This window comes from Sus scrofa, chromosome 14 (assembly GCF_000003025.6).
Source record: "Sus scrofa isolate TJ Tabasco breed Duroc chromosome 14, Sscrofa11.1, whole genome shotgun sequence".
Classification (NCBI taxonomy): Eukaryota; Metazoa; Chordata; class Mammalia; order Artiodactyla; family Suidae; genus Sus; species Sus scrofa.
The window spans coordinates 106503765-106530490 of record NC_010456.5 but is presented as its reverse complement, the minus strand read 5'-3'; the positions used below and the strand labels follow the sequence as shown (position 1 = coordinate 106530490).

Genomic DNA, 26726 nt, shown 5'->3' with positions numbered 1-26726 from the left:
AGTAATTGGGTTTTATGATTTTTAAATGGGGCTGATGGCCCTTGTGGAGCTGGTTTCAGACACATTTCCACATTACTAAGAACCTGCATTTTCTAAAGTTACTCAGTCTCAAGTTTCTCAGACCACTGGGCCTTCTTGACACAATATCTACTAGCAGCTACTGCCTGCAACTATGGGCTCAAGGTCTCCCCTTACAACTATGCAATCATTTCAGACTCAAAACCAATCCTTCCTTAACAAATATCCTTACTTCATGCATCTTCAGTTGTAATTCTTGACAAACAACTTACACGTTTTTGTGGGTTTTGTTTTACAACCCTTCCCTATTGTGTAATCTGGCAGAACACAATTCAAATGCTTCTTAAATCTGTCTGCCTCAGATAATAGTCCTCAGCTTGGCCCTAATAAGACTGTTTTCTATTCCAGTTTTAATTACCTCCATTCATGAATAGATTCCAGATACATATGACATTTTACATACAGCTGACCCTTGAAAATATGGGGGTTAGGGGCACCAACTTCCTGCACAGTCAAACTCCATGCACAACTTTAGAGTCAGGCCTCCAAAACCACAATTTCAATCAACCAGAGGTCATACACGATTGCATCTAAGTGATCCCACAGTTCAAACCCACATTACTCAAGTGTTAAACAGATATACTACACACAATGGAATATTCTTCAGCTATGACAAAGAAGGAAATCCTTACATTTATAACAACATGGATGGATCTTGAGCATATTATGCTAAGTGAAATAAGCCAAAGGGAAAAAGGCAAACAGTGTGTAATCTCACTTACATGTGGAATCTAAAAAAGCCAAACCTGGAGTTCCCATGTGGCTTAGTGGGTTAAGGATCCAGTGTTATCATTGCTGCAGCTTGGGTTGCTGTTGTGGTGTGGCTTTGATTCCATGGCCTGGGTACTTCCACATGCTGCAGGCAAACAAACAAACAAACAAACAAACAAACAAACAAAAAAAAAGCGCCAAACTCCTAGAAACGGAGGGTAGAAGGGTGGTTACCAGGGGCTAGGGAATATGGGAAATGGAGAGATATTGGTCAAACAACACAAACTTTCAGTTAGGAGTGAAAAAGGTCTAGGGGGCTAATGCACAGAGTTCTCTTTAAAGTTAACATTACTGTTAATCATATACCTGAAAGGTGCTAAGGGAATCAATTTTAAATGTTCCCCAAAGAAATATTAATTATATGACCTGAAGGGAGTGTTAGACAATGCTATTGTGGTAATCATATTGCAATATTAAGTGTATCAAATCAACATATTTTATATCTTAAACCTACACAATGTTATATATCCATTATAGCTCAGTAAAGCTGAGGGGAAAATCCTGAGTGTAGATTACCTACTTTCAAGAAAGGTGATGGGTTAATTTCAACCTGGACATGCAGGTATAATTCCAGCCACAGTGTAGGGAAAATGGGTGTGCCTGCAGAAAACTGCATCTATAGTTCACCCTTGTCCTTTATCTGACTGTGATTTTACTGGAGCTGTATGAAAGAATATATCAATTATCAATAACCGATAGCAATGCAAAATCATTCTTGTCTATAAACAGGGAGTAGAAGCTCTCTATTCTTTTTTATAATGATTTTTATTTTTTCTATTCTAGTTGGTTTACCGTGTTCTGCTAATGTTCTACTGTACAGCAAAGTGACCCAGTCACACATGTATACATGTATATACATTTTTCTTTTTCTCACATTATCCTCCATCATGCTCCGTCATGAGTGACTAGATCATAGTCCCCAGTGCTATACAGCAGGATCTCATTGCCCGTCCATTCCAAAGCAATACTTTGCATCTGTTAACCCCAGACTCCCAGTCCATCCTATTCCCTTCCCCTCACCCCTGTTAACCACAAGTCTATTCTCCACGTGCATGAGTTTCCCTTCTGGGGAAAGGAAAGGGCCATATACTAGATTCCAGATAGAAGTGACGCCATATGGCATTTGTCTTTCTCCCTTTGACTTATACCTCACTTAGTATGAGAGTCTCTAGTTCTATCCATGTTGATGCAAATGGCATTATTTTGCTCTTTTTCATGGCTGAGTGGTATTCCATTGTGTATAGATACCACATCTTCTTAATGCAGTCATCTGTCGATGGCAAGGTCTCTGTTCTGTCCAGTAGATGTTCACATGACTGTCCCAGCTAGTTTTTCTTTGTTTGAACACTCATGTCAGTCATCCTGTACATAAGTTTACACCTTTTTACCTTTCTTCTCCTTTGAACTGATAGTAACACCTTATTACAAATAGTTGTAAATGACTTCCTCATTAATGAATTAAAAAATATCTTTAGCTTTGTTCATTTTTTTATAAAGTAGAAGAAGAAATCCAAATGGCCAACAAGTATATGAAAAGATGCTCAACATCACTAATCATATTTTGTGCTGGCCTCAGTCTAGCAACAAGCATTGCTATGTTTGGACCCCAGCCTTTGTGATTCTTAAAATGACTCCAAGAAGCCCTTCAGCAATAATCATCTGGAAACTTTGAAAAATAGGTGTTTATTAACTATAAAGCTGGAAATAGGCAACACACCTGGGGACACTCTGTAAGATTGTTAAGCAGAGAGAAATGGCTCCCAATTGGGCCTGGGCTTCTGCTCTCAATGGGGTAAAGTGTCAAGGCCCAGGGTTTTGAGGGTCCATTGCTGGTGAATTTAAAACATATGAGCAGGAAATTAAAGCTCTAGAAGAGAGAAAAAAAAACCCCAAAAAAACAAGCAGTGCAAACTGTCAGTAACTGAAATCACCAAGAACAAAGGCGCCTCAGCTGGGGGAGCTATTTATCTAGTCCTGTGGCTCCCATGTGCTTGTTTGAGATTGCCATATTTGGAAGAGATGCTGCTTTGAAATTGTTGCCTTGGCAATAAAAGATTACATCAGGCACTTGCATTACAAAAAAGAAAAATGAATATGACTGGGTTTACACTTCACATTAGAAAATGCAGATCAGGAGTTCCCATCGTGGCTCAGGGGTTAACGAATCTGACTAGGAACCATGAGGTTGCGGGTTCAATCCCTGGCCTTGCTCAGTGGGCTAAGGATCCGGCGTTGCCGTGAGCTGTGGTGTAGGTTGCAGATGTGGCTCGGATCCTGCATTGCTGTGCTTCTAGCGTTGGCCGGCGGCTACAGCTCCAATTAGACCCCTAGCCTGGGAACCTCCATATGCCGTGAGAGTGGCCCAAGAAAATGGCAAAAAAAAGACAAAAATAGATAAATAAAAAAATTTTAAAAAAAGATCTTCAAAAAAAAAAAAAAAGAAAAGAAAATGCAGATCAAAAGCAATGAGAATTTGAGTTCCCTGGTGGCCTAGTGGTTAAGATTCTGGCATTGTCACTCCTGTGCCTCAGGGTCAATCCCTGGCCCAGGAACATATGCATGCCACAGGCATGGCCAAAAGAAAATTACTTAGGTATCACTTCACATGTGTTAGGATGGCCATTATCAAGAAGAAAGAGAGAAGGAAAGTGAGAGTGAACAGGATGAAGGGAGGAAGAAAGAACAAAAGCAAGGAAGAAAATAACAAGTTTTGGAGAGGGAGAGGACAAACTTAACTCTTGCATACAGTTGGTAGAATGTCAAATGGTTCGCTATGAAAAGCAATACAGTGGTTCCTCAAAAAATTAAAAGAAAATTACCATATTGCCAAGAAATCACACTTCTGAGGGATTCTTGTGATTTTTGCTGTTTTTTCTTTTATGTCTTTTTAAGGCCACATCCATGGCATATGGAAGTTCCCAGGCTAGGGGCTGAATTGGAGCAATAGCAACTCCAGGATCAAGATGCATCTGTCACCTATGCCACAGTTTGCGGCAATGCCAGATCCTTATCCCACTGAGTGAGGCCAGGGATGGAACTCACATCTGGTTCTTAACCCACTGAAACACAACAGGAACTCCCATACTTCTGAGTTTTTACCCAAAGAGCTAAATGAGGACCTCAAAGAGATATTTGCACTCCTGTGCTGACAATGGCCAAGAGATAGAAACAACCTAAATGTCCATTGATGATTAATAATTAAGGAAAATGTGGAAGAGATCGGCCAACAGGGTAGAGCAGAGGAGCCTAAGCTCACCTGTGCTAATGGACAAACCAAAAATTACAATTATTAGTGAACAACCATCTGTGAAAAAGACCAGAGCCTACCAGAAAACATCTTCTACAACTAAAGATATAAACAAGGAACCACAAAGAGATGGGTCCATGAGGCAGAACCTTCAGGTAACATTTACTGTTTACTACAACCCTGGTATAGTGAAATTCCATACATGCATGTGGATGACCCTTAAAGAGCAGAATCATTACAATTTCAGCAGTTCTCCCCAAGGAGTGACATATCTGAGCCCCACATCAGGCTTGCCAGCCCAGTGGCTCTGAGGCATGAATACAAGCCCCTAGAATGTTTGGATTTGAAGGCCAGGGAGGCTTACTTTCAGTAGACCCAGAGGGTGGAAGGAAATAAAAACTCCACTCTTAAAAGGACACACATAAATCATCACATGCTCTCTGGGATGCAGGGCACAGGAAGTAATTTGAAAGGAGCCTGGGTCAGACCTACTCACTGATATTGGAGAGACTCCTGAAAAGGCAGGAGGTATCTGGAGATCACCCTGGAAACAAAAAGACACCAGCCACAGCCATTTCTCAGAGTTCCTTCTCCACATAGATACTGGTGCTGTCAAGTACCACGTTGGAATCCTCCTTCTAGCTTATTAGGATCAGGGCCTAGCCCTGCCCTTCTCAACAGCCCATAGGCACCAGCACTGGGATGCCTCAGGCCAAGCAATTCACTGAGTGAGGACACAGGCCCACCCAGCAGCATAGAGGCTGCCTGAAGCCTTTCTAAACCCCACAGCAACCCATGGACACAGTCCTCCACCTAGACAGCCCAGAACCCGGCCCCATACTTACTTGCACAGGCACTAGGATAGGACCCTGAGGTCCCAGTTGCCAGAACCCAAGGACACAGCTCAGCACCCTAGTGGCTAGGCAGTGGTCCCAGAAACTGTGGCCCTGCCCACCAGCAAGACTGCTCTAGTCTCTCAAGCCTCAGGACCAACCTTACCCACCAGCATGTAGACACCAGCTCAAGGACCTTGACAGACCCACAGCTTGCACAACAGAAATCTGGCATCTGTGCTGGGATCAGCTGAGCCCCAGCCCCACCAAACAGTGAGCCTGTGTTAGCCTTGGGACCAGCCTCATGCACCATAAACAGACACCAGTCATAGGACAACCATAGCCCCGCAGTCTACAGAGACACACACGCAAACTGAGAATGACAGGATGGAACATGGTCATCAATGGAAAGGGAAATCAAAAGAAAACTGGTGTATCAATACTAATATCAAACAAAATTAGTCTTTACAACAAAGAAGTGATAGGAGAAAAAGGACATTACATAATCATCAAAGGATGAATTCAAGGAGAAAACAGATAGCTGTAAATATATATGTGCTCAACATAGGATAGCCTAAATCCATAAGGAAGACATGAACATACATCAATGGGGAAAATTACAATAACACACTAAGAGTAAAGGACTTTAGTACCTCCTCTACATCAATGGATGTGTCGTCCAGACAGCATATGAAAAAGAAAACACTAGCTTTAAATGATGCATGATACCAGATGGGTGTAATAGATATACACAGAACATTCCATCCAAAAGGAGCAGAATACACATTCTTTTCAAGTGTACCCAGACCATTCTTCAGGATAGATCACATGCTAGGCCACAAAACAAGTATCAGAATTTAAGAAAATCAAAATAATATCAAGCATCTTTTCCTACCATAGCATTATGAGAGTAGATCAACTATAGGAAAAAACTGCAAAAAACCCCACATGAATACATGGATGCTAAACAATATGCTACTAAACAACAAATGGATCACTGAGGAAATCAAAGAGGATATCGAAAAATACTTGAAGAAATGTGGAAAAAAAAAAAAGACAATGACCTAAAATCTATGGGATATAGAAAGAGCAGTTCTAGGGGACAAGTTTATAGCAACACATGTTTATCTCAGGAAACAAAAATAATCTCACATAAACAACCTAAGCTTACCCTTAAAGAACTCATAAAAGTAGAGCAAACAAAACCCAACATTAGTAGGAGAAAAGAAGTCAGAGATCAGAGAAGAATTACAGAGAAAGAGACTAAAAAATAGTAGAAGAATCAAGGAAGTTACAAGCTAATTCTTTGAAAAGATAAACAAAATAGGTAAATATTTAGCCAGATTTATTAAGAAAAAAGGTAGACGTCCCAAATCAGTAAAATCAAAAATAAAAAGGAGAAATTACAATCAACACCATAGAAATACAAAGGATTATAAGAGGTTATTATGAATAATTACATTGCCAAAAAGAAAAAAGGACAACCAAGAAGAAATGGGTGAATCCTTAGAAACTGACCAATGCCCAAGACTGTACCAGGAAGGAACTGAAAATATGGGCTTGGATTTACTATATGATATGCATGTGTTTGGTGGGTCATTATGTATTGTCATGTAGGTATAGACTTACCTGTAGTGTGAATACGTAGGGTTGATTAGAGCTACTGCGAATTGGGAATAGATCAATTACCAGTGATGACCTTGAATCAATAATAAGAGAAATTTCCAAAACCATAAGAGTCCATGATCAGACAGCTTCATAGGTGAATTCTACCCAACGTCTAGAGAAGAGTTAATACCTGTCCTCAAATTATTCCAGAAACTGCAGAGGAACAAATGCTCCTCTCCTCATTCTAAGGCAAACATCACACTAATACCACATCACACAAAGAAAGCACAAAAAAAAGAAACGTACAGGCCAATGTCACTGATGAATACAGATGTAAAAAGCCTCCACAAAATATTAGCAAACTGAATCCAACCATACATTGAAAGGATCACATACGGTATAATCCAGTGGTGTTTATCTCAGGGACACAGGACAGGTTCCATATCTGCAAATCAGTCAATGTGATATACCACATCAACACACTGAAGAATTAAGACCATAAGATTATCTCAAGAGATGTAGAAAAAGCTTTTGACAAAATTCAACATAGATTCATTGATAAAAACTCTCCACAAAGTGGGTACAGAGAGAACATCACTCAGCACAATAAAGTCCAGAGCTAACATCATAGTCAATGGTGAGGAGTTCCTGCTGTGGCACAGTGGGTTAAGACTTCGACTGAACAGCAGGAGTAGCTACAGAGGAATGGGTGAGATCTATAGCCCAGTGCAGAGGGTGAAAGGATCCAGCGTGCCAAAGCTGTGACATAGGTCACAGCTGCAGCTCACATTCAATCTCTGGCCCAGGCATTTCCATATGCCATGAGTGCAGCCATAAAAAAAATAATGGTGCAAAGTTGAAAGTGGTTCCCCTAAGATCAGGTTCAAAACAAGTAAGCCCACTCTATCAACAGAGTATTGGCAGTCCTGACCATAGAAATCAGACAAGAAAAAAACCAAGGGAACCCAAATTTGAAAGGAAGAAGTAAAACACTTTGAACTGTTTGAAGTTCACATGATCCTATACCCAGAAAAGCCTAAAGATGTTACCAAAACCTATCAGAAATCATCAATGAATCCAGTAAAGGTGCAGGATACAAAATTAATAAACATATTTCACATGCATTTCTCTTCTTTAAAAACAAACTATCAGAAAGAGAGTAAAAAAATAATCATCCCACTTCAAATCACATCAAAAAGAAGAAAATATCTAGAAATAAAATTATCTAAGGAGGTAAAAGATGTGTAATTGGACAGTTTCCATTGTGGCTCAGTGGTAACAAAGCCAACTGGTATCCATGAGGACCCAGTTTCGATCCCTGGCCCCACTTGTCAGGCTCAGGATCTGGCATTGCCATGAGCTGTGGTATAGGTTTCAGATGAGGCTCAGACCCTACGTTGCTGTGGCTGTGGTGTAGGCCAGCAGTTGCAGCTCCCACTCAACCCCGAGCATGGGAACTTCCATATGCTGTGGGTGTGGACCTAAAGAAACAAACCGAAACAACAACAACAACAACAAAAGACATATACTTGGAAAACTATAAGACACTGATGAAAGAAACTGAAGATGACACAAACAGATGGAATGATATACTGTGTTCATGGACTGTTAAAATAACCATAAAACCAATGCAATCTACCAATTCAGTGTAATCCCTACCAAAATACCAATGGCATTTTTCACACAACGAGAACTAATAATTGTAACAATTCGTGTGGAAACACAAAAGATACCAGAAAGCCAAAACAATCTTGAGAAAGAAGGACAGAGCTGGAGGTATCATGCTCCTTGACTTCACACTATATAATAAAAAGCCACAGCAATCAAAACAGTATGGAACAGACACAAAAACAGACACATGGATCCATGGAACAGAATGGAGAGCACAGAAATAAATCCACACAACTATAGTCAATTAATCTATGACAAAGGAAGCCAGAATATACAGTACTGAAAAAACAGTCTCTTCAATAAGTGGTGCTGGGAAAACAAAACAGCTCTATGCAAAACAATAAAATTGGAACATTTCCTCAGAGTTCATTCAAACAAACTCAAAATGAATTAAAGACCTAAATATGAGGCTGCAAACCAAGACACTCCTAGAAGAAAATGTAAGTATAATACTGTTTGACAAATCACATTGACATATTTGGGGGGATCTGTTTCCTAGGCAAAGGAAACAAAAGCAAAACTAAACAAATGGGACATAAAATGGGACCTTAAAAGCTTTTCACAGCAAAGGGAGTCATCGACAAAAAGAAAAGACAACCTTCAGAACAGGAGAAAATATTCGCAAATAATGTGGACGAGAAAGGGTTACTTTCAAAAATATGTTACATACAAAGATATATTTATTATATAGACATATAATATCCAAAATATATAAACAACTTATATAACTCAATAACAAAAAACAAACCCAATTCAATTAAAAAATAGGCAGAAGTCCTGAATAGACAGTTTTCCAAAGAAGACATGCAAATGGCTACTAGGCACATGAAAAGATTCTCAATGTTGATAATCATCAGAGAAATGCAAATCCAAACCTCAATGAGATATCACCTCACACCTGTCAAAATGGCTGTCATGAAAAGACCACAGATACCAAATGTTGGAGAGGCTGTCAAGAAAAGAGAATCCTCACACACTGTTGGTGGGAATGTACAGTGGTACAGCTACTGTGGAAAACAGGATGGAGTTTCCCCCCAAAAGGAAAAACAGTTCTATAATCCAGCGATTCCACTGCTGGGTATATACCTAAAGAAAAGGAAAACACTAATCTGAAGAGATATATGCACCCCATTTTACATAGTATCATTTACAATAGTCAAGATATGGAAGCAACACAAGTTGGGCTCAACAACAAGACTGGAACCTGAGCACTCAAGCCAAAACTTGTCCAGAAGTTACCTTTGCTTCATTTTCATGCTAAAATTCCCTCCGTAAGAAAAGGGAACCCTCCTGCACTGGTGGTGGGAATGTAAGCTGTTACAACCACTGTGGAGACCAGTATGGAGGTACCTTAGAAATCTATACATAGAACTACCATATGACCCAGTAATCCCACTCTTGGGCATATATCCAGACAAAACTTTCCTGAAAAAAGACACATGCACCCGCATGTTCATTGCAGCTCTATTCAGAATGGCCAAGAGCTGGTAACAACCCAAGTGTCCATTGACAGATGGTTGGAATACTACTCAACCATAAAAAAGAATGAAATAATGCCATCTGCAGCATCATGGATGGAACCAGAGACTCTCATCCTGAGTGAAGTCAGTCAGAAAGAGAAAGACAAATACCGTATGATATCACTTTTTTCTGGAATCTAACATAAGGCACTAATGAACCTTTCCACGGAAAAGAAAATCATGGCCTTGCAGAATAGACTTGTGGTTGCCAAGAGCGAGGGGGAGGGAGTGGGGTGGTTGAGGAACTTGAGGTTAACAGACACAAGCTATTGCCTTTGGAATGGATTAGCAATGAGATCCTGCTGTGTAGCACTGGGTACTCTGTCTAGTCACTTATAATGGGGCATGATGTGTGAAAATAGAATGTGTACATGTATGTGTAACAGGGTCACCATGCTGTAGAGTAGAAACAAATTGTATTGTGGAAAATACTATTAAGAATATTAATTAATAAAACATTTTAATTAAAAAATAAAAAAGAAATAAAATCCCCTCCCTAGTCAGAACTTAAGACCCAGTCACATAACACGCAATATATGATGAAGCATGTTCCCAAACTGTGCTTGTGTGAGATTTTGCCCCCTCTTTACATATAATGACAACACTTTCCTGCTGGAAGATCCATCCCCTGCCCTAATAAAACAACTAATCTTTCCTTGCTCAGGCTGTCACAGTGTTGAGAAATGACTCTCTGTGGTCTCCTTACTTGCTGCAAATAAAACCTTTGCCTTGTGCAACAACTAATCTTGGTGTCATCTCTGATTAAAAACTCACCAAAAAGTGAACTCCATCTGGTTTGGTAACAGAGTCACAGTTCAGTGGGTACCGAGTGCACCATGAAAGATGAAAAGTCTAGAGATCTGTTATATAACAGTGTGATTATAGTTAATACTCAACACAGTAGTGTTCGCTTAAGAGTTTGTTTAGATGGCAGATCTCATGTTATATGTTTTTTACTATAAGTTTTCTGAAAGTGTTGGGAACAAATGGTAGGTCAGAGAATAAAAGAAACATGTAGAGTTTGTGGCTTCTATGCCATGCTCTTTTAAGCATTCCTGGGCTCAAAGTCTTTTTTTTTAATTTTATTTTTATTTACTTATTTTTTAATCTTTTTAGGGCTGCACCTGCCGAATATGGAGGTTCCCAGGCTAGGGGTCAAATCAGAGCTGTAGCCTCTGGCCTACACCACAGCCACAGCAACACAGGATCCGAGCCACGTCTGCAAACTACACAAAGCTGACAGCAACACCGGATCCTTAACCCACTGAGTTGGGCCAGGGATCAAGCCTGTGTCCTTGTGGATACTAGTCTGATTTGTTTCTGCCGAGCCATGATAGGAACTCCCTCAAAGTCTTAAAACAACTTTTATTTTAGATGGATGGGTAGAGGGTAATCTGGAAAGCCTTGGACACTTTTTTGTCTCTATGAGATTCACAGGTAAAATCTGATTTTCCGTCTTTCATTTCACTTAATGTAGAAGAAAGAATTTTAACCCAGTACAATTTGTAATAAGAGCTGAAAATCAGAGTCATTGCAACACTAGGTAATGGGAGGTAAATAATTACCGAACATTTGTTACAAAAATCCAAAAGGATGGGGCAAAGTTTGCAAATGGTAAAGAGAGTCAAAGTCCACTTGGAGAAAACAGGAGAAGCAAGTGTTGATAATGCTGAAATCTAGTGAAATAAAACATTTTATAACTTGGTATTTTGCAGAGTTATAATGTAGCAAATATTTATTCAAAGTTTATGTCAATATAGAGAGTAGTGCTTAACAAGAAATAACGAATGCTGATATTTTTAAATAGTGCTGCCTTTGTAGAGAAATCATAATTTATGAGAATTTCAGTAAGATATCCCTAAATGATCAAAACAGAGATGGGGTTACTCTTGACCAGAACTGTATGCCTAGCCTCATGTAAGTAACACTCTGACATGTCTGTAAGGCTGAACATGTATATACAGTCCAATTAAGTAAACCCAAGTCACTTGTTTCCTGCTCTGTAAGGATGTGATGAGGTCATTCCCACCCTGTCTGCTTAACCAGTATTCCCTGGGGAAATGTTCTGGAATAGATGATCACATTTACATTATAGGAAAAACATTGTTCTCTAACTCTTTCAGGAAATGTCTCAAACTATAATTTGTGAATCCTGGATTGAAAACACACAAAGGTCAGGGTAAAGTACGATTAAGTGACCCTTGTACCCACACGGTGCGCACTATCAGGGGTGGACACACACGAGAAGCACAGATACTCAAAAGCCCCCTTGGCTCTGCTTCACACCCTCCCTCCTCCACACGAGGGCTGACAACCACAGCCTATATGGAAGATGTGGCTGCCCCTGAAATGTTTCCAAGGACGTCACAGGAGAGAGCGAGCATCTGTTAAGGTCACAGTTATAGAGCACAGACTCACCCACCATTGGTTCTTCTCAACTCCTCCACAAGGCAGAGGGCTTCCTCTTGAACTCTGTCCTCAATGCTCCTCTTCCCCATCCCCAAGTTCCACAGCATCATGAGGGAGAAGCGCCAGATCTGCTTCCATCTCTTTCCATTGCTAAACATGATTCCTACCAGGAGGGGAACCAAACAGGGAAGGCCTAGGCCATGAGGAGTGAGCTGACACTTGGAAGCCTCGCAGAAGGACTGAGCTCTGCTGGGAGGCTCTTCACATACCTCTCTTTCACCCACTCCAATCTTATTACCAATGCCAAACATGTGCACATGCACACTCACCAAGGCCTCTCCTAGATTTTTCATTCATTGGGTAACTGGATCTTCCAGAAAACTCCTCTCCAAGATGAATCAGGGCTTCTTTCACTGCTTCATATCCACAGAACACCACCACTGGCTTCATGCCAAAATACAGAGTGTATACGGGGCCATAGATTTTTGAGAGCTGGGAATGGAGATGCACGTAAGAGCAAAAGAAGTCAATATCTGATCATATATTGGGCCTGATGCAGAATGTATTATCATCCTACCATTGTGTCTTCATTCTTCCACATATATCCCAAACTATTTCTGAATTTAATACATAAATATGATGATGATGATGATATCTCCCCTGTGATGTGCCAGGCAATGGTCCAGGCAATTGGTACAAACTGCCATTAATCCCCATATGAGCACCTTCAGCAAGTTCCTTTTCCCCACATAAATTAGGGGCAATTCCTTGGTCAAGGAATTTCAACTAATATCCAACATCCCATGGATACTATATAGAGGATTCAAATCTCAAACCCTTATTCAACCTCTGATCCTTGAACAACATATCAATCCTTAAAGCCTGTCTTTGAAGAAACACTGGGCTGACCACCTCAGAGTCACCTATGGAGCACTCTCCACGAGAATTCCTATGAGGAATATCACAATTATGTTTTTATTGAAGTACAGTTGACTTACAATATCGTGTTAGTTTAAGGTGTACAACAAACCGATCGAGTTATATATAATTTCTTCAGATTCTTTTCTATTACAGGTTACCACAAGTAAGATATTGACTATATTACAATTCTTTATTCAAAAAAAAAGAAATTCAGGCAATTCTAATGCCCAGCTTAGTTTTAGATCTGATGGTATTACTAACACAGAAAGAGAGCAAGCATCATATAGGCAGGTCCTGGACATGCAGCATCCTCATGAAAGAACAATATCTTCCATCCTGCAACCTTCATGGGCTACAGATGGCAGCCTCCGACAGAATCCAAATGAATGCTGTTATCATGAATTAACACCAGGCATGATTTGCTTTTTCAGAAAAGTTCTATTTTCATGGCCATCTGAACAAAACACACAGCTTATGTAAGTTACAGAGTACATAACATCTACAAGTAAATGTCGTATCACAGACTGTGTCACCAACCATTTACCTCCAGCCCCAAATCACAGCAACTTGCTGTGAAACAAAGGGAAGCAATACTCCCACCTTTTCCAACTTTATCATTTGGATTCTACCATACAGACCTAAGCATCTCTCTACTCACAAAACACACTATTTTGCTTCTCCATTTATGACAATGACAGAGCTAAAAATCAAGAGAAATATCAAAATCTACAGAGATAATTTGACCTATTTTAACATATAGGTAAATGGAAACATATATTATTTTTAAAATTGGCCTTAATTTATTTACCCTTTGTAAGAGGCTCAAGGAGCATTAAAAACTACTTACATTGCTTAAGTATTTGCTGATGGCCTTAACATATAACTGTAGGATATTTCCAAGAATTGGGAGAGAGGTGGGGCCAGGTGGGAGCTTCCCTTTCCCAGAGCTCTGATTCCAGAGTGGCAGAAGAAGCAGACAGAAAAGACCAAGCACCAGGGCCACAGCCAGATCCATGATGCCCTCTCTTCCTACTTAGACCACTGTGAGCCTGAAATCTAAAGCTTTTATACCAATTGCTGTTAATTCAACTCACGCCTCTCCGAGTATTAAAGACACCAATCAGTTACATCCACTTTGCACACTGTTCTGAGGCCACTCTGTCTACTGATAAAAAATAACCTGTCATTTAGCCTTGTTTTCTCTGTGGCCAATGTTGATTCTGGTTTAATCTTAGTCAGGATACAAATATTCATTTTTTAAAAAGTGCTTTCACTGTGCAGCCAGGATTGAGAACCATGGAAACGAATAATTTGATGCCACAAAAGGCTCATAACTGTAGATTCAAATAAATAACCAGTTGGGAATGCATCATATTGAGGACAACCAATGTACACCATACCTTTTTTATTTTTAAACATGTTTTTCTTGTAATGCTATATGTAACACTAGGATACTTTCGCCTTGCAAATGAAAGATTTTAAACTATTTTCATGTACTGTGCTAACATTACCATCACCTATACATAAAAAAGTTAATGACATCATATTTAAGATCTTTTACAAATCAAAAAGGAGTAAGCATCATGGTTCAGGTATCCAAAGTGAAGCCAGGTGGTCATTGTGGATGTGGCTTCAGACATGTCCTGCATCACTGAGAACTTAAATTCTGACCTGTGTCAAACGTAAAGATTCCACCAGGCATTTTCAAAGCAATATATGTGAGTAGCTTCTAGTTGCAATCTTGTATTTTCAAAGTTCCCTGCCCCCTTTGCAAATACACAATCATTTCAAACCCAACCAATCCTTGCTTAACATTTACATCTTTCCACCTCTAATCCTAATTCTTGTGGGGGTGGGGGGAAGTGCTTACAAAACACTAACTTATGATCTTATGATTCTGGAGGTCAGGAGTCTTTTCTTTCCCTTTCTTGGCCTCACCTTTGGCATATGGACATTTCTGGGCCAGGCATCGAATCCAAGCCACAGCTGTGGCAACACTGGATCCTTGATCTGCTCTGCCACAGTGGGATCTACTAGACGTCAGAAGTTTTAAATCAAGGTGTCAACCAGAATGCATTTCTCCTGGGGGCTCTAGGGGATAATCCTTTTCCTTGTCTTATCCAGTTTCTAGAGGCCACCCGAATTCCTTCGTTCATGACCTCTTCCTCCACCTTCATGGACAGCAGCACAGCCTCTTCCAATCTCTGATCCTGTTGACTTTCTCTTACAAGGACACTTGTGATTCCAATGGGCCTACCAGACAACCCAGGGTGGTTTTCTATTCTCAAGATCCTTAAGTTTTTTAAACTATCATACAATTTTGAATGGTTGCTTTCCATTTAGGTATTAGGAAAATCTCCAATCCTAATTGCTGACAAAAATGTATGTACCCTTGCAGTTGTTGCCTTTACAAAGGCCCCCATTTCGTAGTCCAGAAGAACACAAGTGCTTCTTGGATATATACTCCTTGGCTGCTATCCTAACAAACCTCAAAGAAACACCTGTTGAGTTCAACCAGCTCTCCATTCTTGGAATTTGTGGTTAAGAGTAACACAATTCAAACATCTTGAGTGATCAAAGACATATAAAGTTGTTATCTAAATAAACTGACATGAATTTACCTTGAAAGCTCCTCTCTCCCCACCAAAACAAACATTGAAAGGTAGAGATTTTGATTTTGTGTTTTTCAGATGAGGAAAGGGTGAACAGGAGAGCTGACCAGTGTCACATGGCTCGTAAATACCACAACTCAGATTTACAAGGACATCTTCCGATGGCCACTGTGATACACTCTCTTACGCCACAAAATATACGCTGCCTCAAAAACAATTTTAGAAAAACAAAACCAAACACTCCAAAACGTTACTCTGCGTATAACCCAAATGCCTGTTCTCAAAATAACAGGCTTCCCAGAAAACAGAAATCCCTGGACTTAAAGGAAAAAGAAGTCAAGATTCTCAAGAGAAGAAATCAAAAATAGGGATTCTCCCTTCTCCATCACCAAAGAGCAAAAACTTGCTCACATATGAGGGAAGAGGAAATCACAAAAATTTAATGAGCAGGGCTTGAGAAGCTATGACTCGAGTCTCCCTTTGGCCTACAGACACAATTGCTTCTGTTGCCTTTTGGAGTCTGTCTTTGTCAGAAATCATGGAACACAGTACTCACAGTGTTAAGCAAAATTTTAGAAAATGGGGACCTGATTGAGATGAAAAGCTATTTATTGGGAGCTCGTTAGGATGCCTAGCACTCATTTAGTTCTCTCACTAGATCATCTGGAATCTCTCTCGTGCCAACAATGGCACAAAGCCAGCCTGAGAAATATTTTATGTGTTAAACGGAACTCTTCACAAAGGTAAATGTACTGAAGAAAACAGAGCAGAGAGACCTGAAAACAGGAGACTAAAGGTAAAAGTGACCTTGTTACAGACTTGTTCCTAGGCTGGATTTTGATTTGCAAAGAAAAAAAAGCTATGAAGGTTATGCCGGGAAAATTGGGGAATTTCATATAGGTTGTACACTAGATATGCTATTCTATCAATGATAACTCCTGAGAATAAGTGCTGTTGCGCTCTGTATACAAAATTATTGTTTTTGAGATATCCATGCTGAAGTAGGCAGGTGCTGATGACTAGATAGACAGACTGATCATGGGATATTAATGGAAGAAATATTCACATACTGAGGTATGGGGAAGTCATTCTGGCTTCTGTATCAATTTAAGCTGAATTTTACATGAACTAAAACAGCTTCTTTGTGGCCCATCATACATACACAGCACATCGGTTTATTCATTAAATAAAAAGGTACACTGGCCAGAAATAAAGAATGTCCATGTTAAAAAGAAGGATTAATCATAAACAAATGCCTCCCTTCCTGGGGTGCTAATGCCAGGTGCCAAAGCCATACTGACTCACTGTGTACGTGCTGATCTGTTTTTTTTGAAACCTTGAAGAATTGTATCCCTGACTTGATGGTCTTTGTTCTGACAAGGTATAAAACATATGGAAAACCCAGCTTCTTCCAGTTCCTCAGAGTTTTCTGAGAGGCTGTGCCCTGGGCCACAGCCCTCAGTTTGGTTCAAATAAAACACCCCGCTATTCATATTTTAGACTGTTTACTGATTATTTCCATCAACATGGCAAAATAGATACATACATACAAATTCATATCTTATATATAGATGAGCATGTTTTTAGGCTTAAAATATTTAGTGCAAAATTGGTGAAAACTTTCATCCCTGAGATTTACCATTTAAAAGATCTATGACTCTATTTTTAGAATTGAACCCTTGTATATTTTTATACAAGTAAGATATGAAAGCCTTCCTGTAAGATACAAAAATGATACAAAAATCAATACATTTTCATCAAATGTTGTTTGTTCAATTGGATATGACACAATCAAGTGGTCACAGGTAGAAGAAGACAATATAAATACACCCACATTAGGGACCATTTCTCACCTCATTTTATGTTGCCAGCACTGCTTTGATGCTGAGAAAATTCTGAGGAAGAACAAATATAGACCAAAAATCTCTTATGACTGGGAACAGAGAAGTCCTAAACAAAATGTCGCAAGTCAGGAGTTCCCATCGTGGTTCAGCGAAAAGGAATCTGGCTAGCATCCATGAGGATGCAGGTTTGATCCCTGGCCTCACTCAGTGGGTTAAAAATCTGGCATTACTGTCAGCTATGGTGTAAATCGCAGAGGCAGCTCAGATCCCACATTGCTGTGGCCGTGACTTAGGGTGGCGGCTATAGCTCCAGTTAGACTCCTAGCCTGGGAACCTCTATATGCCACAAGTGTGGCCTTAAAAAGACAAAAACAGAAAACAAACAAAAAAATGTAGCAAATCAATGTGTGTGTATATTTGTTATATGTATACTTTGTGGGGAAAGTGAGGCAAATATCTATAATCATTTCAGTAGATGGATTTATCAAATGCTACTTACATGTTCATGATAAAAACAATCATTAAAATGAGAGGGCAAGATTCCTTAATCTGAATTTTAAAATCCAACAAACTTTATATAAAAATCATTCTCAATAATGAGATGTTAACTTCCACTGTCCTGCTGATCAGAAACAAATCAAGGATAAAACATAGATATTAACCCAGGTAGCCATGAAGACAAAGTACAGAGAAACTGCGATTAATCTAGAGATAAGCTTTTAGCAATAATCTTAAATTTAGTAAGGTTGCTACATATAAGGTCACCAAAATGATAAAAATGAATTCTATTTTCAAAAGTTCTCATGTGACTCAGCAGGTTAAGGATCCAGCATGGTTGCTGCTGTGGCTCAGGCTGCTGCTGTGGCATGGGCTCAGTTCCTGGCCCAGGAAGTTCTGCTTGCTGTGGATGCAGCCAAAAAATTATACTTTCATATTCCAGATGAAAGAATGGAACAGGCATTTAAAAAAAATCTATAAAGACATGGAGTTCTCACTGTGGCACAGCAGAAACGAATCCGACTAGGAACCATGAGGTGGCAGCTTCGATCCCTGGCCTTGCTCAGTGGGTTAAGGATCCGGCGTTTCCATGAGCTGTGGTGTAGATTGCAGATGCAGCTTGGATCTGGCATTGCTGTGGCTGTGGTGTAGGCTGGTGGCTACAGCTGTGATTAGACCCCTAGCCTGAGAACCTCCACATGCCATGGGTACGGCCCAAAAAAGACAAAAAGACAAAAAACAATCTATGAAGACAACAATAAACCTAGGGACAACTAAGTGAAAGATATGCAAGCCAATGCACCTTAAAAAAAACCCCATAATTGAGAAAATTAAAGAAAGGCCTTCAAAATTGGGAGGATATATCATATTCATTAATTGCGTGATTCAACACGTCATGAAGTTACATCTTTTCAAACTGATCTAAAGCCACCCTGATAAAAACCTCAGCAAGTTTTGGAAAACTGACAAACTGATAGATTGATCTGGAGATGCAAACTGTTAAGATTAGCCAAACAATATAAAAGAACCAGAACACATTTGGAAATCTTGTACTGCTAGTTGTCAAAATCTGTTATAAAGCTCCATAGACTATACTAGAAGAAACACAGTCTGTCAACCCCCATACATATGATATTTGTGCTTTTCTCACATTGTGTTCACAGTGTATTACACCCATACTGTTTAAAGGAGAACTTCAGACCACTGAGGTCAGTATAAGGGAAATCAATCCTACCTTGGGAATGAGGTAAGCTTCTGAATTTAACATCACAAGTCACTGCATGGGGCAGGTTGGTGGGGGCCAGGTCATATATCTCTGGATCTCGTGCCCCATAGCATCCACATGATGTGGCTCCTGTCCTGGATGTGGGGGCTCTGGTGCCTGCCAATCACACAGTCCCTCTCTTTCTGGATCTTATCTAATAAGAGACAAGTCAGACTGACGGGAAAAGAGAAAAAAGGCATATCACATGTGCATCTCAATTTAGGATTACATGAGACATTATGAAGGTGTCTTAACATCATTGTAAACATCTATTTTTTGCCCAGAAATGCATCTAGACATACAGAGATAATTGATCTATCAAATGTAGATACCTGTAAGTTTACTACAAACTAGGCATAGGATACAGCTACAGAGACCTCTATGTTAGCATCCATGAAAAAACAATAAAAAAATGATGAAATGTTTCACAATGTAAATAGAACATAAACACAAGAAGCTAAGTTTTTGGAGAGAGGAAACCAGAAATCTAATTAATTTTGTATCAAAGTCATATAGGGATTGAAAAGTTATATTCATTTCACTGTATTTGTGCATTGTGTGTGTGCAATCTGCAACGCCATTCTCTTCATCCTTCAATTGCCAAATGCTATCACTGTCAACATTCTAGCAGTTTCCTCTGAAATTCATGATCTATTCTAAATATTAACTCTGTTCCTACTTCTGACTTATAGGTTTTTATCCAATATCTAATGTCCTGGAATGAGAGTTGAGAATTTACATCGCCATCCTCACCTCATAAAAAATATACTCACACATGCACACACACAAACCCCTTCACCCATTTCCCCAATTATATTTACAAGAAAAGTTTTGGCTCTTAGAATATACAGGAAAACCGTATGGAGGGTCTTCAAAAAACTAAAAATAGAACTACCATATAATCCAGCCACCCCATTCCTGGTCATCTATCCAGAGAAAACCATAATTTGAAACATGCACCCAAAGTTCACTGTACCATCATTTACAACAGCCAAGACATGGAACCGACCTCAATGTCCATGCACAGAGGAATGTATAAAGAAGCTCTGGTACATATATACAGTGGAATATGACTCATCCATAAAAAGAATGGAAATAATGCCATTTGCAATAGCACAGATAGACCTAGAAATCATCATACTAAGTGAAGTTAGTCAGACAGAGAAAGACAAACATCATATGATATCACTTATATAGGGAATCAAAAAGAGGGCACAAATGAACCTATCTGCAGAACAGAAACAGACTCACAGACATTGAAAAAAAACATATGGCTACCAAAAGAGAAAGGTAGAGGGGATGGACCAGGAGTTTGGCATGGCATATGAACACTGAGGTATGTGAACTGACTGGCCAGTGGGGACCTGCTGTATAGCACAGAGAACTCAATGCAATAGTCTGTGATAATCTATATGGGAAAAGAATGTGAAGGAGAATGGATGTGTGTACCTGTAGAACTGAATCACTTTATTGTACAGCAGAAATGACCACATTATAAATCAACTACACTTCAATAAAACTTTTTTTTTTTTGTCTTTTTGCCATTTTTTGGGCCACTCCCACGGCATATGGAGGTTCCCAGGCTAGGGGTCTAATCAGAGCTGTAGCCGCTGGCCTATGCCAGAGCCACAGCAACGCAGGATCCGAGCCGCATCTGCAACCTACACCACAGCTCATGGAAACGCCGGATCGTTAATCCACTGAGCAAGGGCAGGGATCGAACCTGCAACCTTATGGTTCCTAGTCGGATTCGCTACCCACTGCGCCATGACGGGAACTCCTCAATACAACTTTTAAAAAGGAAAAGAAGGTTAACTTCTAACAAAAAGTTCTTTGTAAAAGCTAAAACTATTAATTCCTCCTCCCCATCAAAAATTGTTACTTTGGCACTAACCACTTTTCTGGACTAATAAAATTCCTTTATATGTAAATCTTAAGACAATTTCTTATGAATCTAACCTTTTAAAGCACTTACAATGTTTTAAAAATTATCTCAGGCAGTCTCACTAAATTTCCAGGATTTTCACTTATGCTTCAATAAAGGGAGTTTCCATTTTCCCTACCCTGGCTCTGGAACACTAAGTTTTCAGAATGAGGAGCATTAAAATGGCCTTTCCATAAGAAAACTAATATTCAGGCCAACTCATGCTGCTGTGCCTGCTATAAATAACCTCTCAGGAAATCCAGAGACTGCTTTGTTGATTTTGCTACTGTCCACAGGGTCTTCGCTCCTCTCAGTCATCCTTCCATATTATGTGAAAATGCCCCAATACTATTCCCGTATTCAATTGGAAAAAATTAAGCTATTCAAACAGAGATTTAAATAATTCTCTAGGAGAAACAAGGTGGAAAGAACTTGTAACCTCTTTCCAACATCTCCTCTGAAATCACCCTGCCCACCATGGTGGTCATACCTATGACGTCCAGGTGCTTCAGCAGGAGGAGGAGTCCATATCTCAGAGTGGTTCTCATCACCTTGGTCCCAGTTCCAAACAAGTCAGATACAGTGTTATCAGGTCTTCAAATGCATATTCTGATTGTTGATTGGGCTTCTCCTGGGAATGATTTGGTTATAAAATATTACAAAGCATACAAAAAAGCAGGTAAGCATGGGGCCCTTAACAGCTAATACATAAGTTGACACAAATCATTTCTGAGGAAGCCCAGACACTGGAATTACTAGATGAAAAACTTTGAGATATATGACTTAAATATGCTGAGGAGCTGAAGAAAACCCTGGAAAAGAACTGAAGCAAAACAGGGAGGGTATATGAACAAGAGAGAAGTACCTCATTGTGTACAAAGGATCCAAAATAGGATAAAAGCTCATTTCTCTATAGAAACTGTGGAGGCCAGAAATCAGTGGAAAGGTACATGTAAAGTCCTGGATGTAAAAATGTCAACCAAGAACTCTGTATCTGGCATAACTACCCTCCCATAAAGTAAGAGATATCAAGACATTCCCCAAATAAAATCTGAGGGGTTCTTGGCTAATAGAGCAGACTTACAAGAAATGTTAAAGGGAATCTTCTTCCTGGTGAAAACCAAAAGGGACTAGATGATAATGCAAAGCCAGACTGACAAAGATTTTTGTTAAAAATAACTATACGTAAGTAAATACTAAAGCTAATATTGTTCTATTCTAGTATAAAAGCCTCTTTTAATTTTCTATACCATTTACAAGAAAAATGCCAAAAAACAACCATTAGAAATACATGTTTCTAGGAGTTCCCATTGTGGCTCGGGGGTTAAGAGCCTGACTGGTATCCAAGAGGATGTGGATTTGATCCCTGGCCTCATTCAGTGGGTTAAGGATCTGGCATGGCCATTAGTTGAAGATGTGGCTCGGATCTTGCATTGCTGTGGCTGTGGCCAGGAGCTGTGACTCCAATTCGACCCCTAGCCTGGGAACCTCCATAATGCTGCAGGTGGCCCTAAATAAGTAAATAAATACATGTTCCTAGGCACAAAACATATAAAGATGTAATTTGTGACACCAAGAAAATTTAGAGTAATGAAGTTGGATGGGAGCAGAGCTAACATATGCAGTTTGAAGCTACTGTGGAATCAATTCATACTGGACTGTAATATATTTAGGATGTGAAACAATAATCTCCATTATTGGCACTAAAAATTAACTTAAATATAAGTAAAAATTTGAAGAAGGAATTAAAAGGATTCCCCCTAAAAAAAGATCAAATAAAAATTAGGTCTATACTTGAGGAATTAAGAAAAAAATCATAAAATGCATTATAGGAAAAAAATAACAGCAGATATAAATCCTTCAATATGTTATCACTTTAATTGACTGAAATTCACAACTTAAAACAGATAATGTAATAACTTTTTTTTTTTTTTTTTTTTTTTTTTTTTTTTTTTTGCTTTTCAGGGCCCTACCTGTGGCATATGGAAGTTCCCAGTCTAGGGGTCAAGTCAGAGCTATAGCTGCTGATCTACACCACAGCTACAGCAACACAGGATCTCAGCCACATCTGCGACCTAGACCACAACTCACAGCAACACTGGATCCTTAACCCACTGAGTGAGGCCAAGGATCAAACCCACATTTTCATGGATACTAATCAGATTCGTTTCTTTTGTGCCACAATGGGAACACCTGAAAGAACAAAATTTTAAACTAGGATTTAAATATTTTATTACTTATCTATAATATATCTATACATGTGTAGAGTATCATTCAGCCTTACCAAAGAAGGAGATCTGGACTCTTGTAATAACACGAATGGACCTTGAAGTAATTACTCTTGGAACAGATCAGACACAGGAAGACAAGCACCATATGATCAATTTTATATGTGATATGTTAAAAAAAATCTGATCTTGGAGTTTCTGCTCTGGCTCAGTGTGTTACATACCCAAGTAGTATCCATGAGGATGCAAATTCGATCCCCAGCCTCGCTCAGTGGGTTAAGGATCTGGCATTGCCGTGAGCTGTGGTGTAGGTTGCAGACATGGCTCAGATCCCATGTGTCTGTGTCTGTGGCTGTGGCATAGGCTCACAGCTACAGCTCCAATTCAAATCCTAGGCTGAAACTTCCATATGACACAGGTGGGCCCTAAAAAGAAAAATGAAAATCTGATCTCACAAATACAGAGAACACACTGCTGGCTGCCACAGGTGAACAGTGGTCAAAATGAATGAAGGAAAGTGAAAGGTACAAACTTCCAGTTATGAAATAATTAAGTCCTGGGGATGTAGTCTATAGAATAATCACTAGACTTAAAAAAATTGTATTTTATACTTGAAAGTTTCTAAGAGAGTAAATCCTAAAAGTTCCCATTACAAGAAAACCAATAAAGATGTGTTATTATGTATGTTAACCACACTTACTGTGGTACTCATTATTGTGGCATATACTGAATCATTATGTTGTACATCCATAATTAGTATTTTTTTTTTTCATTTTATGGCCACACCTCCACACATGGAAGTTCCAGGGCCAGGGGTCAAATCGGAGACCTGGCTGCAAGCCTATACCACAGCCATGGCAACACTGGATCTGAGCCATATCCACATTGCAGCAATGCGGGAGCCTCAACCCACTGAGCAAGGCCAGGGATCATACCCACACCCTCATAGAGACAATGCTGGGTCCTCAGTTTCCTGAGCCATGACAAAAACTCCTGTACTTAATACATGTTATGTCCATTATTTTCAATTTAAAAAAACTGTATGTTGTCTACAAGAGACCCACTTAAGACTGAAAGATACAAATATATTAATGAGAAAGAAATACAGAGATTTTGCAGGAAATGAGTAGTCAAATAAAGTAGGAATGATTATACTAATGTTAGAAAAAAATGTGAGATTTTAATCAAAAATAGTTTAAAGGAACAAATAAGCATGGGATGTTTTATATTGGTTTTACAAAGGTGAATCCTTTAAGATGCTGTAACAGTATACATATATATATGTATGCACCAAGCAACACAGCTTCTTATGAAGAAAACAACGAAAGAAGTGCAAGGATAAATGGAGAGTTCTACAATAATAGTGGGACATGGATTTATTATTACATTGGACTCAGGTGAAGAAAGACTCTGAAGTTTGAGGCTGTCACAGTAGAAACCTCCAAACAAACAGAAGAAAGGTTTGTAAAATGAGATAGAAAAAGGCATATTCAAGGCCTAGGGGACAAGTTCAAAATGTTTAACATACTCATAGTGGGACTACCAAAAGGAGAAAAACAGAGAGCAAAAAATATAAGAAATATGTGAAACAATAATGACTGGGAATTATCCCCAAATTAATATCATATGCCACACCACAGATCAAAGAAATTCAAAGAACACTCATCTAAATAAATGCCAAAACACAAAAACAAAGAAACCCTACTCTAGGCATACATTTTTAAACTACCAAAAAATCAAAGGTAAATTAGAAATTCTGGAGAAGTCAAAGGTAAAAAGCAACTTCCTTATCAAGGAACAAAGATAAGAATTATTCTGCCTTCCCCTCACATACCTTGCAATCAAAAAGTGAGTGGAATGAAATATTTAAAGTGTTGAGAGAGAAAAAAAAAAAACTAAACACCAACCAAGATTGTACATCCTGCAAAATGAAGCTTCAAAATAAGAGTAATGAAGACTTTCTCAGAAAAAAACAAAAACAAAAACTGAGGATATCAGTTACCAGTAGGACTGCCCTGCAAGAAGTCTCAAAAGAAAGTCTTTCAAGAGAAAGAAAATCATGCAGTTGAGAAACACATTTATATAAAGTAATGAAAAGTTACAAAGAAAGAGTGAGTGAAAGTTAATTTAGAGTTTTTATTTTCCTTACTCGTCATTAATTTAACAGCTAAAATTTGTTCATATGAATAACAATGTATTTAATTAGGTAATGCTTATGAACATATCATACATAAATATACATTTTTGGAGTTCCTGTCATGGCTTAGTGGAAATGAATCCAACTAGGAACCATGAGGTTGTAGATTTGATCTCTGGCCTCGCTCGGTGGGTTAAGGATCTGGCATTGCCATGAGCCATGGTGTAGATTGTAGATGTGGCTCAGATATGGTGTTGCTGTGGCTGTGGCTGTGGCTGTGGCTGCAGCATAGGCCAGCAGCTGTAGCTCTGATTAGACTCCTCGCCTGGGAACATCCATATGCCATGGATGAGGCCCTAAAAAGCAAAAAAGCAAAAAAGAAACTCAGAATTGGCAACAGATTCTTATATTCAACAGCAAAGTAACATATATATATATACATATATATATATATATATATGCATTTATATTTCCCTTTGAGATTTCATAAAAATTAAAATGTTTGTAAAACAAATGACAATCAAAGGTATGAAGTGACAACCAAAGTGTTTGGAAAGAAATATTTGCATTTGATACATATATAAGGGGATGATGCGATAAAAATCAACTTTCACAGCTCAACAACAAAGACAAGGAGCCCAGTTTTAAAAGGGCAAAGGAAGTGAGTAACATTTCTACAAAGAAGATATAAAAATGGGTACCAGCACATGAAAATACATTTCATCGTTGTTCATTAAGATAACAAAATTATAACCACAATGAGATACCACTTCACATTCCCTATGCAAGCCTTAGTCATTACAAGAATTAGAAATAAAACAGTGGCAATTATGTGGGAAATTGACATTGCTCATGTGAATATAAATGCTGTGGTCACTGTGGAAATGTTTGGTTGTTCCACAAAATGTTAGACATAAAATTATCATATGTCTCATAAATTCCACTCTGAGGAATATACTCAACATTAATGAAAACATGTCCATGAAGAAACATGTTCACAAATATTGCTAGCAACATCATTCTTAAGACCCAAAGAGAAACAGCACAAATGTCCGCCAGCACATGAAGGCTTAAAAAAAAAAAAATTTTGGTATGGGAGGAGGACAAGATGGTGGAGGAGTAGGAGGACACGCTCGCCCTCTCCCACAAACACAACAAAAA

General features: G+C 39.0%; 1 protein-coding gene and 1 pseudogene across 1 annotated transcript in view; both read right to left on the bottom strand.

The window, feature by feature from the left end:
- The window catches only part of LOC110255181 (cytochrome P450 2C19-like), a 40308-nt gene extending 26235 nt beyond the window's left edge, over positions 1-14073 (bottom strand). Inside the window, exons 1-3 of the mRNA XM_021074022.1 lie at positions 13906-14073; positions 12467-12629; positions 12151-12300 (exon numbers count right to left, since the gene is read on the bottom strand). Of these exons, the coding sequence (XP_020929681.1) occupies positions 12151-12300; positions 12467-12629; positions 13906-14073 (481 nt within the window). The remainder of the gene's footprint in view (positions 1-12150; positions 12301-12466; positions 12630-13905) is intronic.
- The window catches only part of LOC102163765, a 29857-nt pseudogene continuing 20660 nt past the window's right edge, over positions 17530-26726 (bottom strand).